This window comes from Rhincodon typus, chromosome 24, assembly GCF_021869965.1.
Source record: "Rhincodon typus isolate 14 chromosome 24, sRhiTyp1.1, whole genome shotgun sequence".
NCBI lineage: Eukaryota > Metazoa > Chordata > Chondrichthyes > Orectolobiformes > Rhincodontidae > Rhincodon > Rhincodon typus.
This window is the reverse complement of record NC_063355.1, coordinates 24393058-24406880: the sequence shown is the minus strand read 5'-3', so window position 1 is coordinate 24406880 and position 13823 is coordinate 24393058. Positions and strand designations below refer to the sequence as shown.

Below are 13823 nucleotides of genomic sequence, written 5' to 3'. Positions count from 1 at the left end.
ATCATCTCCAATCTCACATTTTCCTCCGGAGTCCTTAAACATGTCATCTGCCCAAATCATCCTCGTCATTTCTGCAGTTCATTTCTGCTATCAATTTTGTGCCCACTGAAACAGCACTAAATGATTCTGATTGAATCTAAGCCTGTGACTCTGGTGCACTATCCTAACTTGTCTTTCTGAAATTGAAAGCACATATTGTGTACATTACAACAGAAGAGATGTCAGAAAGTTTAGAAAAGACCATTAATTTGAAATGACAACTTATGGAAGTGACAGCTGCTCACATAGGTCATTTCAAATCAATATCATTTTTACTTAAAAGTCTGTACACTTATGTACATTTCCAATGGAGTTTTTATGCCCATTAGAAATGTGACTTTTGGTGTCAGCTGTGGCTCTGTTGATAGCACTCCCATCTCTGAATCAGAAGGTTGTTGGGTTCAAGCGCCGCTCTAGAGCTTCAGCACTGACAATCGAAGCTGACACTTCGGAGCAGTTGTTAAAGGAGCCCTGCACTATTAGGGTGCCGTCTATGGAATGAAGCATTAAACTGAGGTCCTCGCCGACTGCTCAGATTCCATCGCACTTATTCAAAGAAGAACAAAGCAATACTGCTCAATCAATATCACACAAGAAAATTATCTGGCCATCATGTTACTGTTAACCACTCTGATAAATGTTGGTGGACTGCACGTTAGTCAGTGATACCGACACACACAAGCAGAAACTAACAGCAGTTATATAAGGCAGACGCATTTAAAAGTCGAAACAGAGGCACTTCGAATTCTCGTTGCTCTAAGATTGTCCAATTGACTACGCCGTAGGGACCTGTTTCTAAACTGGAGACTGATTGGCTGGATATTTGCTGGGTACTGAGTGTTGAATTCACTGAGGAGCTGTTTTTCGCTTCGCCGGTTGGAAAATGGTGAGTAATGGACGCGGGGACTAGAAATCAAATGTTGTTTAATGCTTCAATCCTTCTTGACCTGACTAAAAGTGTATGTGAGAGCCTCACCACGGTTGATGTCTTGGTGTTGGATTTAAGAGGCCCGGTCTGCGATTGGTATCTGGGGCCTGCGGTGGGATTGGGAAACTATCACATGATGTTCGTCAGCTGGCTGGTCCTGAAGGCATGGGTGGTTTATGTATCACTTTGATAATGACCTAAATTGAGAAAAGAAAAATCTCAGTGTTGTTTATCTGCTTTACAGATGTGTGTGTTTGTTCCAACTTCAGCAATCGGGCACCAAAAAATCCTCATCCCTCGCTTATCTTAATAAAAAGGCGTTTTGTATTTTGGAAAGGTGGTTGCACTGACGTGGTCTCTTTTTATGCTTTTTAGTAATCCAAAGCATACGTAAAGTTTGACCAAATCGGATTTTTATCTTTATTTGTGCTTTTAAGTTTTAATTTAATTAAGTATATTTTGAAGTTTGTTTCTGACCTGAACGTTGAGCAGTGATGTAAACGACCTGCAGCGGGCCATTTTACATTACAGGAAATGGTCTCAAACCTGCTGGGCACTTCCCAATTGGAGAGTTTATTTAAGCATTTTGGAGAAAAAAAAAACGGAAATTGTTTAGTATACGCTTACATTTACACGTAAAGAGTGGAGGATTATACTTGCAAAAGCAGAGTGACCCTCTCTAGAAAATTGAGTAGGGAGGGCAGGTACAAAATGAGGTATAGTTGTTCGTAGTCATTACCGTGCACTGACCATCTTAATGTAAAAAAAAGTTGTTTCAGTTTTGTTTTACTATATAGTTTTGTAAAAGATAAGAATCTGTGTGATTTAACCTTCTTAACTTTTAGTATGTTTCTATTTGATTTAAACTAGTAAGCTTTTTAAACTATGAAATTAATATCTAAAATTGAGAATTTTATAGTGAAGCAAACAAATTTTAATAGTTTTATCAGCAGTGGTAGAAATTCTTCTTCTGGAAGAAAGATAATCAGTGGGTATTATAATCAACATTGTTCAGTTAATTGAGTATACATGAGTATGTATAGTAGTGTATGTGCTAACTGACTTATTTACAGGGGCAATTTGCATGGTAATTCAGTTTCCCATCCATAGACCATTTGGATCAATAGACCTATGCTAATATTTAGAATCCACCTATTACTTATGTCCAAAATGTCCTCCTAATTGTATTTTGAAAGGTCCCTGTAAAGTACCTTTTTTAAAGTGACCAGAATGCAGATAAATCCAAGTTTTTGCACCAGTGCAAAGTCAGAGGAAACTTTTTGGCAGTGTATTTGATTAGTGAAGAAGAAAACATACCTTGTAGGAACAGCACAGAATTGTTATGGTGCAGGCGGCCATTCAGCCAATAGTGTCTGCACTGGCAGATGATTAAAACTGACGAACTTTGAGAAACAGAAAGCTGTTGCCCCGTAAGTTAAGAGCAAAGACTTGCAGAATGCTTAATTGTTCTTTCTCCTTTAGAAATGTTGTTATTCCCACAGTAAAGAACAGTAATGTCACCAGAGATGGCAAAGGTAAAATGTATGTAATTGAACATTATCTGCACCAATTCATTAATAAGATAACTGTAAGTTAACTTGCTTGGAATTGCATACTTTGTAACTTCCTCAACCCTCCCCCTATTTCCAAACCAGCTGAGAAACCTATGAAGTAATTACAATATTTGATATGCTGAGGCACTTGCTGTAGTTGTTTAATCAAGGCCTGCATGAAAATATGCTCCTGTTAATGTTACTTCTATCTTTGGCAAGAGGAAGTGAAAACATTAAACCTGGATAATCCACTAAATGTTTTCTTCAAGCAAGTGTTTTTAGACCTTAGTTTAAACTTCTTAATCAGTGCTTCATCAACGTCTGATGGTCATTTCATTATGAAAATAAACAATGCAAAACTGAGTTATATCAGTAGCTTCTGATGCGGTCTCATGATTATCTGGAGCTGAACCTTTTAATTGAGCAAAAATATTATTGTTTAAGTATCAAAGAACTGGTTAGATCGAACAAAAGTGAAATGGATTGTTTTGAGTTCTGTGCTACCATTTATTACCAAAGTGGCTTGCTAGGACGGTTAAGACTTAACCAAATTGCTGTGGGTGTGGAGTTACATGTTGGCTCGACAGTCAAGGGTGGCAGATTTTCTACCATAAAGCTTGACACTAGTGAATTAGATAGCAAGGTGTAGAGCTGGATGAACACAGCAGGCCAAGCAGCATCAGAGGAGCAGGAAGGCTGATGTTTTGGAAAGATAGGTTGTTTATGACAATTGACAAGATTACATGGTTGTCATAGAATAGCTTTTAATTCCAGATTTTTAATGAATTCAAATTTTGTCATGTATCACGGTGAGATTTGAACCCATATCCCCAGCATTTTGGACTGGACCTCTGGATTACAAGCCCAGTGACACTGTGCCACTGCATTCCATCGTTTCAGAGAAATGTGGGGTAATGGATTTGGGGTGTGGGTGTTGCAAGCAAGTCGAGGGAATATGGAATAAGTGATAGAATAGTGAAAAGTGCAGAGGGCAAAAGAACATTTGAATTGTATCTAGGCAGGCTCCTCAAGGTGGCAAGATAAGATGCTGAGACCTAGAATTTGAGTGGGGTGATTATGCTAGAACTGTACAAACAATAAGCCGCAGCTAAAGTAATACATACTGTTCTGGTTACATGGATGTTACACTAGAGAAGGCTCAGAAGGTATTTGAGAATGTCTCCAGGAGGGGACAAGTTTTAGAGGAAAAGCTGAATAGACTGGAGTTGTCATCTTTGGATAGAAAAGGCTAAAGAGATTTAATTGAGGTGTATAAAACTGACCTAGAAAAAAATGGAAAGAGGAACATACTGCTACTTAAAGACATCAATAACAAGGGGTGTGGATTTAACAAAATTGGCAGGTAAATTAGGAAAGTTGAGTATTATTTTCATGGTGCGGGTGGCAGGGTCTAGAACTCTATCTGAAAGACTGGTTGAGGCAGAAACCCTAATTTGCATTTAACAAATACTAAGGTATGTAGTTAAAGTGCCATAATCTTGGCTACAGGTCAAGACCTGGATAGTGGGATTAGGCTGGGGTAATCTTATTTGGTCAACATGGGCTTGTTAGGCCAAATAGCTTACTGTGTTATAAATTTTCAGTTTCTATATTATGAAGATTATCTGGTAGTTATCTTACTGTCCCTCTTTTTGTAATGGGGGGAAAAGACTTGAAAATTAAATTTTTGCATCAGTTTAAGAATTTTTCTGCTGTTAGTCATCTCTTTTTCTTTAAAAAAAAAACTTCAATTCAACCCAATTTCTAATTATTGAATTAATGTATGTAATGCTGATTAATTGGAACTTTTTTGTGCAGAAACTAGAACTTGACAAATGTAAAACAAAATAGAAATTGCTGGGAAAAACTCAGCAGGTCTGGTAGCACCTGTGGTGAAAAGGCAGAATTAACATTTCAGGTCTAGTGATCCTTCTTCAGAAGCATGTCACTGGACCCAAAACATTAACACTACTTTCTCTCCACCGATGATGCCAGACCTGCTGAGTTTTTCTCAGCAATTTCTATTTTTGTCTTACATTTGTCAATTTTTATTTCTGATTTCCAGCATCTATAATTCTTTGGTTTTTTTTTGTTATTTAGTACTTCTCAAGTGTACATGTTGAAGCAGCAGCAACAGGTTGACTATACACGTCTCAGTATTGTTGGTTGATTTATAAGATAAACATACTAAGTCTTCCAATTTTTCTTCCCTCCATCAATCAAGAAAAATGTTACTGCATATCTATAATAAATACAGTGCAATCTTTTGGTGAAGAAACAAATGGCCTTGGTTGATTCATGAGCATCTGTGGTGTAAAAGTTCAAATATATTCAAATATAAAAGTATACTATAAGGTTTTAAAATAACTGAAGTATAAAATCGTTTGCTACAATTTTCGAAGTGTTTTGCAGTAAGCAATCAGTTTTTTTTTGGTGACTTTTGATATTTTTCCCGCTGACTTTTATTTCATTTTGTTTATTTTAACTTTCACCATATCCCAACTTCCATCTCATGCCTACGATTGACCTTCAATTCATTAAGGCCTCTCACAGAGTAAGTTACTCTCTTGGCGATGGTGAAAATTGTTTGTTTGTGCCAATAATTTTGAAAGTGTGCAGACTAACAGTTTGTTGCAGAATATGGGCTGTTCATCTTGCAGGCTTAATCTAAGCAGTTTGTGGACTGATATTTCCTTTTGATACAGTAGAGGTTTCCTAGCTTATGTTTTCCTAACTTTTTTAAAGTTGCCTACCATTGAGTTGGATCCCATATGTAGCGTTTTTTCTAAGGAACAGTATTTTAAATGCCCTGAGAAATCAGTCAACCTGACGTGTAAAATTTAAACACAGCTGGACAAAAAACTGTCATTATTAATGGCTGCATTCACCCTGGCAACACCTCTACCAGTCAATGTCAACCAATCTGCACTCCTCTTGTTGGTTTTCCCTTTGAATTGGTATTGCAATTTTTTCTGAGTCTAAGACACACAGCTTCAACAAAATATTATTTTAAGCATTTTGTTCCAAATAAGGTTGTAGTGTACAAGTTAACACAGTTTCAAAACCTAGTTGGGAGAAAATTGAGAATTCAAAATACTCACTCTGATTACAGTCATATAGAGATTGAACTCAAATACTCAGCTGCTTCAAGGATCTTTAATATAATAACCAAGAGAATCAACAGAAATCTCATTTAATGAACCGATGTAGCCAGAGGAGGTGCATTATTTTTCTATCATGTCACAACATGTCATGTTTTGCATACTTGCTAATTTTCTAGAAGTGAATGTTGGAACTTTCAAGAGCTGCTTCTCGTGTAACATAATCTGTCACTGTAAACTCACTATATTGTTCTTGTAGAGATCAGTGGGGATTAAACCATTCTATGCTATGCTGACATTGACCCAAAATGCACCACCTGCAAGGAAGACTGCCTCATGGCACTCTATCTTATTCCATCTGGCACACTCTCCTTGCAGCCCTGTTCCCCAAACATTCCCCAAAATGCAGCTACTTTCGGAACAAGCTTCAGACTAGCCGATAGATTAACAATAGATTTTAGAGTTTGAAGTAATACATTAACTTCTATTCTGCCATAGGCCTGGGCAGTTGTGATAAAAGATAAGTTATATGCAGCAGTGGGTAATCTGACATGCTAAAAGTAAAGGCTCTTGCTTCATAAAATCTTTTTGCATTCTAGGATATTGACAATTAAAACTTTCACCTTTTTAAGATTAATCAACAGAATTTTAAATTTAATCAGTGTCTGTTTTCTTGCACTCCTTTTCTTTTCCCTGCCCCAAGCTGGAACAGTGTCATAATATCACTGCATAATATCTAGCAGGCTTGGTCAGTTTGTTCGAATGTTTTTGAATGTTTCATGAGATCTGTTTGAATTATTGCCTGAAAAGTTATTTTTAAGTCTTCAATCATTAGGTATATTGTGACCCACAAATTTATCCAACCACGATTGATACTTCTAGTTATATATTGGCTTGGGGTAGTTTGCAGTCCAGCTAACTTGCAAATATTCTACCTAACGTCTTGCATGTTTTTGGCTCACTTAAATTAACAATTGTAACAAAAGTTTTTTGGCTTTGCTAAAATATTCTTTCCTCCTTGTTGGGATAGAGTTCTGCTTAGCCAGTTCCTCGTGAATTTCTTAAATTGTCATGTTCATACTGACTTAACAGTAAGCATCATCAAGATAATTACTATCATGAGAGCCTAATCCGGTCTTAATTTGAAATCCAAATGTATCCGCATTCAGCTGAAGTGTTTGGATCTTGGTCATGCTGTAATCATCTCTTACTGGCATACTAGCTGAGAAAATTCTCCATTCAAACTACCTTAAAACAAAATGTTCCTTGCCTTACTTTTTGTATTGTATTTCTAAGTTATCCAAGTTAAATGCAACTGGTTCATTAGAAATACTGAACGTTGTCTAACCGCATTCACTAAACTTTATGTAATTATTATTCTGGAGATAAAGTACAAGTTATCTTCAAACATGCATATATATGCAAGTAGATATTTAGTTTGTTAGTCTGGTGTTGATGATAGTTAGCTGTCTGTGAAATGGGGTCACAGTTAGAGAAAGTCTGCAAAGCACTACCTTACCAGTGCTTCAGGAATTTCAACTTGAATTCCTATTTGCTGATGCTGCTGTTATGGCTTACAGAATGATATACAAAAATCGTAAGCCACCTTGCCAGTGATGTGGCATGACCTTTAGATTTTTAAAAAGGATAGTGGTCCTCTTCCAATCAGCGCCCCCCACAAGGTTTGTACACTTCAGTCTGTGGGTAAAGTCACCTACCTTGTGTGTACCCTGTCTAGAGAAGTACATGTTAATATGGAAGCCTTCCTGAAGATCATCACTGCCAGCTTGGCTTTAGGCAAACTCTGAACTGACCAGCAAGGCTCTTGTCCTGCAGGTCAAGCTCAAAAGATACCTATGTTAAGATGCTGAGTCCCTTCCACCCAAGCTAATGATCAAAATGCAAGACAAGCTCCTTTCACACCAAAGTCTGTAAAGCTGACCTGCCCTGATTATAAAGACATGGGTACAATCGTCAAGACTTAGTACATATGTCTGCAGAACAAGCTTTGAAGAAAACCTTCTGTGGCACATTGGCAACTGGGAAGTAAATTCCTGATGTTAAGAGAGCAAGAAGTAGACTATGTAAAAGCTACTCTGCAACTATACCAAATTGACGTTCCTAAGTGGGAACAACTTCAAAATAAGTATACATAGTCTAAAACCATCCACAAAGGCACCTACCTAATGAGATCTATCACGTTTGCAGATGCCAAATCTAAAACACAAATGGGAATTCTTGTTCGAGAAATGTTTCCAACCTGGTGCATCTGATATCTACTGTATCAAACTTTAAATAACCATTGTGAGAAGAAACAAATCTCATCAGTCACCAAAGAAGTCACTGCAAACAGTTTTTCCGATTTATTTGAGGGATGTCTGACTTGTTTTGGCTTTGAGCTTTACTGCATTGATAACCACTTGGATCTATTGCTGGCTTTGCTTTATTTCAGTCTTAAATGGGTTATTACAGCATTCTGATTCAAAAACAATAATTCAGAATTAGTTATTTATAGATATTTCACTTTTTAATGAAACTCTAAATCTTAAACTCTCTGATATAATAATGTCCCATGTGACACATGCCCCTGGGGATTTAGTGTGCAGTATGCTTTGTGTAAATTTATTTTATTTTCTTCTATTTTTAAAGTTGGTGCTGGTATTGGGAGACCTTCACATTCCTCACCGTTGTAATACATTGCCAGCCAAGTTCAAGAAGCTGTTGGTACCTGGTAAGATCCAGCATATCTTGTGCACAGGCAATCTTTGCACTAAAGAAAGTTATGATTACCTTAAAACTCTGGCTGGAGATGTTCACATTGTCAGAGGAGACTTCGATGAGGTATGTATTTTTTTTTTGTTAAAAGAAATATACTTTTTGACTTCTATAAATTAATATTCTTGATCATGTGAAAATTTCTGTCATGTAGGTCATATTCCCACATTTTGTTCTCCTCCACACCCCCAACCATTCCATGGAGACATTAGCTGTTTGGTCAGAATAATGTATTCATGCATGAAACGTGGACAAGCTATTTAACCACAGTGGATGATAATAGTAGGTCTTGATCTGATCTGCTCTGCACAACTTTGGAATTTCAATAGAAATATAACAATCAGCAGCAGGATTCACTCAGTTTTACTGTCTAACCAGAGATGTTATAGTGTCCCTGCTGTTATTGAGATCAGGGAACCGAGTACAGCTTGAGTTTTGAACATTTTTGGTCTACATGACTCGCCTATTCAGTGCATAAATTAGGTTGTTCCTTTATTTATTCACGGGAAGAGGGCATCACTGGCTAGGCTGCATTTATTGCCCATCCTTACAGGGAAGTTGCGAGTCAACCGCGTTGCTGTGGGCCTGGAGTCAAGGAGGCCAGACCAGGTAAGAATGGCAGTTTCCTTCCCTAAAGTACATTAGTGAACCGATGGGTTTTTCCCAACAATTGACAATGGATTCATGGTCATCATTAGATTCTTAATTCCAGATATTTATTGAATTCAAACCCTGCCGTGGCAAATGGTGGAATTCAAAACCCAGTCCCGTGAACATTATTTGGGTCTGAGGATTAACAGTCCAGTGATAATACCACTAGGCCCTCACCACCCCTTTTCTTACCAAAGGAGAAGATGAGTCTGTTTTCTAAATTTGTAGAGGCCTTTACTTATGCAAAAGTGCATGAATAAGCAGGATGGGCAGCACAAATATTAAGTCGGTTCTACTTAAGCTGAAGTCGCAAGTTGAATTTGCTAGAGTCTTGATAATATTTCTAACCATTGTTCAGGTCTATTGAAAATTAGATACAAAGGCTCATTTACCCCCTTGGTTGTTTATGTAATGATATTTTTGATCCCACTGTTTTCTCTGATATCGAATGGATACCTTCATTATTAAATCCTCATTTTCCTCTATCAAATCTTATTCTTCTCATTAATAGAAAATACATTTCTTAAGTATGAGTCTGTCCAATGTCACTATCTTGCAGCCTTTTTAAACACTTCTATCACTTCTGAGCAGGATTGAAATTTGTGTGACTGGCAATTCGTACCTCCCAGGTATATTTGCTTTTCTTTGCATAATTTATTGTTGCTCTGTCTCTTATGGATACTGCTGCACCTGAAACTATTCTAGTAAATTTCTGCCCTAACAGCACTGTAAAGGGCTCTTGTGATGCAGAGGTAGTGTTCCCATCCCTGGCCCAAAAGGCCCAGGTCCCACCTGCTCCAAAAGTGTGTAATAACATCTCTGAACAAGTCGATTTTAGAAAAGTAGGTTATTTTTTAAAATCCTAATAGCACTGTTCTCTCCATGGACTGCAACAGGTCAAGAAAGCAGCTCACCATGATCACCTTCAGGGTAATTAGGGATGGCAATAAATGTTGGTCTAATCAGCAATGCCACATTCCATGCAGTAAGTTTTTAAAAATCATTACATTATCTTATACATGACTGATCTGCAGCTTTAAAACTAGTTCAGCAAACCATGGAGTCTCTATCCTGAAGTGCCAATATTTTAACAACCTTGTCAAATGGAAGCAGACCAATTGTTTACACCAATAAGGGCACAGACCTGCTGGCAAGAGTGCTTCAGATGAGTGCCGTGCTTTGGCTCTGTATAAACTGATTTTAAATTTGTACACTGCCACCCCATTTAAAGTTGTTGCCCCATGTGGGGAAACATTACGCCAATGCTGATGGGTTGGCAGTTTTTACTGCAGTGTATTTTTCATTATAAAACACATTTTAGAGGATATTATTAATTGTGAATGTCACAAATCTTACCACTGCAGAAAAACTATAACTTTCAAATACAGGGCAGTTTTATGGGCAAGTTCAAAATCCTTACAATTATGAGTAAATAATTTGTGATCGGATAAAATTGATAACTTTTTATATAGTCGGCTGGTCAAAGAATCAAAGCCATGAGGAATTAGGTTTTTTTTTTGTTTCTTTTTACACTCCCTACTAATTCCTTCCTTGTTGCTAAATTATTCTCCCAGTAATTGAAAATATGATTGGCTCAAATTGTAATCCTAAATCTGCATACCTTGTCCTGACACAATATCCCACTGACTGGAAGATCTGGGCTAGCAGATGCTCTACTGCTGATTGCAATTGTAAACTGTCCACTTGCTTTCTGTGCTGGACCTTGGGGCTTTCTGCTCTGAATTCCACTGACTAGTAGAGTCAGAACTCCTAGTAGCAAAGCATGACTGCATTGGAACTGCCCCAATTATTTCATCATAGCCCTTAAGATCTCTGTCCAAATCATTTGAGTTTGAGTTTCTTAAATGGATCAGTCACCCCAATATGGCTCAGTCTTTCTCTCCACCCACACCCTCAACAATTTTGACTCTCCTGCTCAACTTTTCTTTCCCCTGCTCATGACCATGCTGAACTGCTCTGCACTTCCTACTGGATCACCCTCCTACACTTCCAACAATGCTATTTTTGTTTGATACTGCTCTTTATCTCCGACAATGCTGATATCAGCTGGACAGGAACCAAGGTTATAGGAAGAAGAGATGGTAAGCTATGTGGAGTGGGGCATGCTGCTGAGTTTTGATAGGAAGGGAGTCCTGGAAAGTTGCTACTGCTCAGTAGTGGGTTTGCTGTGAATTGCTTGGAGCTGCACATGTCAAAGATTTACACCAAGGAAAATCTCTAGGTTAAATCCATGGTTTTATTTTAAATTAAAAAAAAAAAATGCACATACAATCCAAGACTGTGTGTGCTTTACCCACTGTCCTAGGAAACAGTCCATCAGTGCAAGCATGGTAAAACAGTCAGTTTTAAGCTTCCTACATAATCATTGTACACTTGCCATGTCAGGACTTTCCTCCGGGTCCTGAAGTAGATCAGAATCTTGCTGCTCCTGGTATTGGAAGATTCTGGTAATACGTTGCTAAACCAAATCTACCTCTCCAACTACGTTTTATTGTTTGGCTCTTTCAGTTCCCCAGTCCAGTAGCTGGAATGGAAAGCAAGTGGTATTCAGTTAACTGTGCAGCAGGGTTGAGATGAGAATCAAAGTCAGCGCCTGTTGGAACATCTGCTTAAATTGTGAAAGGATTAATTAAAAGCTGGTTGACAGAAATTTGATCCTTGGATAACAGGTTTTGTTTTCATTTTTAGAATCTGCATTACCCAGAGCAGAAAGTGGTAACAGTGGGGCAATTCAAGATTGGTTTGATCCATGGTCACCAAGTAATTCCTTGGGGTGATATGGCCAGCCTTGCTCTGCTGCAACGACAGCTGGATGTAGATATCCTAATTTCTGGTCACACACACAAGTTTGAAGCCTTTGAGCAGGAGAGCAAGTTCTTTATCAACCCAGGCTCAGCCACAGGTGCATGTAATGCACTGGAAGGGTAAGTATTTTGGAATGAGTGAATTCTAGGTTTCATGTGACTATTTATTTAGGATTTCTTGCTATGTTAACAGCTTGAATGATTTGGAAAAGTGCATTGAAAGTGTATGGTGTAGGCTAGGAATGAGCTGCTCCAGACAGGGAATTTCACTTTTGTGAATAGAGGAATAATGTGAAAGTTGGACTTTAATGCATTTGGGGGGAAGAAATCATGATGACAGTGCTCACCATCACCACCCTCAGCCCAAACAACAATGCTTGACTTTGACCACTAATCTTAACTAACCAATGAATATGAATGTATGTTGGTGCCAATTGGCTAACCGTACTGTTTGTCTAAATGTGTTCTTTGTCATTTTAATCTTCCACCATTCAAGTGACAGTTGCAATTGATGAGAACACTTTTTTTTCCAAATAACCCGAGTTGTGACAGTCCACTTTAACTTGGAGTCAGTTGGTAACTCTCACCCACCTTTCACAGAATGTTGTGAATTCGGATCCCAACTTGAAGTAATTGAGACCCCATCTACTTGTTCTGTATTTGTAATGTGCACTAAAGATTCTGAGATACTTCCTTTGAAAACTGAAGAATTCTCCTAGTGTTCTGGTCTGTATCCTTTCCTATGTGAATGCCAGAACAAAATTAATTCCCATTTATCTCACTTTGCAATAATGTTAAATTTCCATAGTTGATTACCTTTGACTGTACTTAAAAACATTTTTCAGAATCTTAAGAGTTTTGGGCTCCTAAGATATAAGGGACAATATCAGCATAAACACTTTTTGTCTTGATCAGGGAAACAAATATAGTTAAGCAACAAAAAGTTGCTGTACAGTACAAATACATTACACCAAAAGGCAACAATGAAATTTGAAAAGATCACTTCATATTATTACATACTTCTAGAATAGGCTGATGGATTAGTGCATTCATTCAAATTATAGAAGTTGCAACCGATTGGAAATGTCATCAAATGTAGCCATGAATATGAATTTAGTCCATCGATTTAAATCCCTACCTAAAAGTTAAATATCTGCTAAGTTTTCACATTGAGTTAATGTAATCAATTACTGATTCAGTAATTTACTTTTGTAAAGAATTCTCTGATGCAATTCAACATTCAAAACTTTTAAATTTTAAAGTGAATTTTGATTTAATTGGGCACAGATCTTACTGTGGTTCTCAGAATTTGTAATTAGAACACTTTTTATTGCCTAGTGGTCATTTTTTTTTAAAGAATCTAATGCTGCAACTTGTACGTGGACTAACCGGTTTCTGATCTCTTCTCTTTTCCAGTAATATCATCCCTTCATTCGTATTGATGGACATTCAAGCATCCACAGTAGTCACTTATGTTTATCAGCTGATTTCTGATGATGTAAAAGTAGAACGAATTGAATACAAAAAATCCTAAATTTTGTTTTTGCTGCTTTTTTTAAACCATGTCATTCCTTTTCTCTTTTTTCTTTTGAACCTTGATCATGTTAACAAGTCTTTACATGTATTATATTGTGAATTGTAACTTTTAGTTCAACCTAGTACCAGTTAACTTTTCCAGCAATATGAAAGGAACCTTTATTGCACGCACTGATGTAAGGTTAGTTTAGATCCTTGCTGAAAAGGGTGCTATATTCTTGAAATACTGAGGGTTTTCAGTCCTGTAAATATTTCCTTTCAATGCTTACAGTAATGGAGTTGTGTACCATGTAATATGCATGAAATCCTTCACCAAAGGTTTTTGTTTCTGCCTTTGTTTGAAGCACCGCTGTTTCGTGTAAAATGTTTATCTTACTTTCCATAAACTCTAATAAATGTTATTTCAAGTGCTTAA

The 13823-nt window shown here is 37.4% G+C and overlaps 1 protein-coding gene across 2 annotated transcripts; it reads left to right on the top strand.

Annotated features, from left to right (window-relative positions):
- Window positions 1-795: 795 nt before the first annotated feature.
- On the top strand, window positions 796-13823 carry vps29 (VPS29 retromer complex component). Of its 2 annotated transcripts, XM_048611382.1 has the most exons (5): window positions 808-925; window positions 5063-5074; window positions 8271-8462; window positions 11757-11992; window positions 13289-13823. In XM_048611382.1, the coding sequence occupies exons 1-5, from the start codon at window positions 923-925 to the stop codon at window positions 13404-13406; spliced, it is 561 nt and encodes a 186-aa protein (XP_048467339.1). In that variant the 5' UTR covers window positions 808-922; the 3' UTR covers window positions 13407-13823. The 2 variants fall into 2 exon arrangements, with proteins under 2 accessions (XP_020372662.1, XP_048467339.1); XM_020517073.2 differs by lacking the exon at window positions 5063-5074 and having other exon boundaries at window positions 796-925.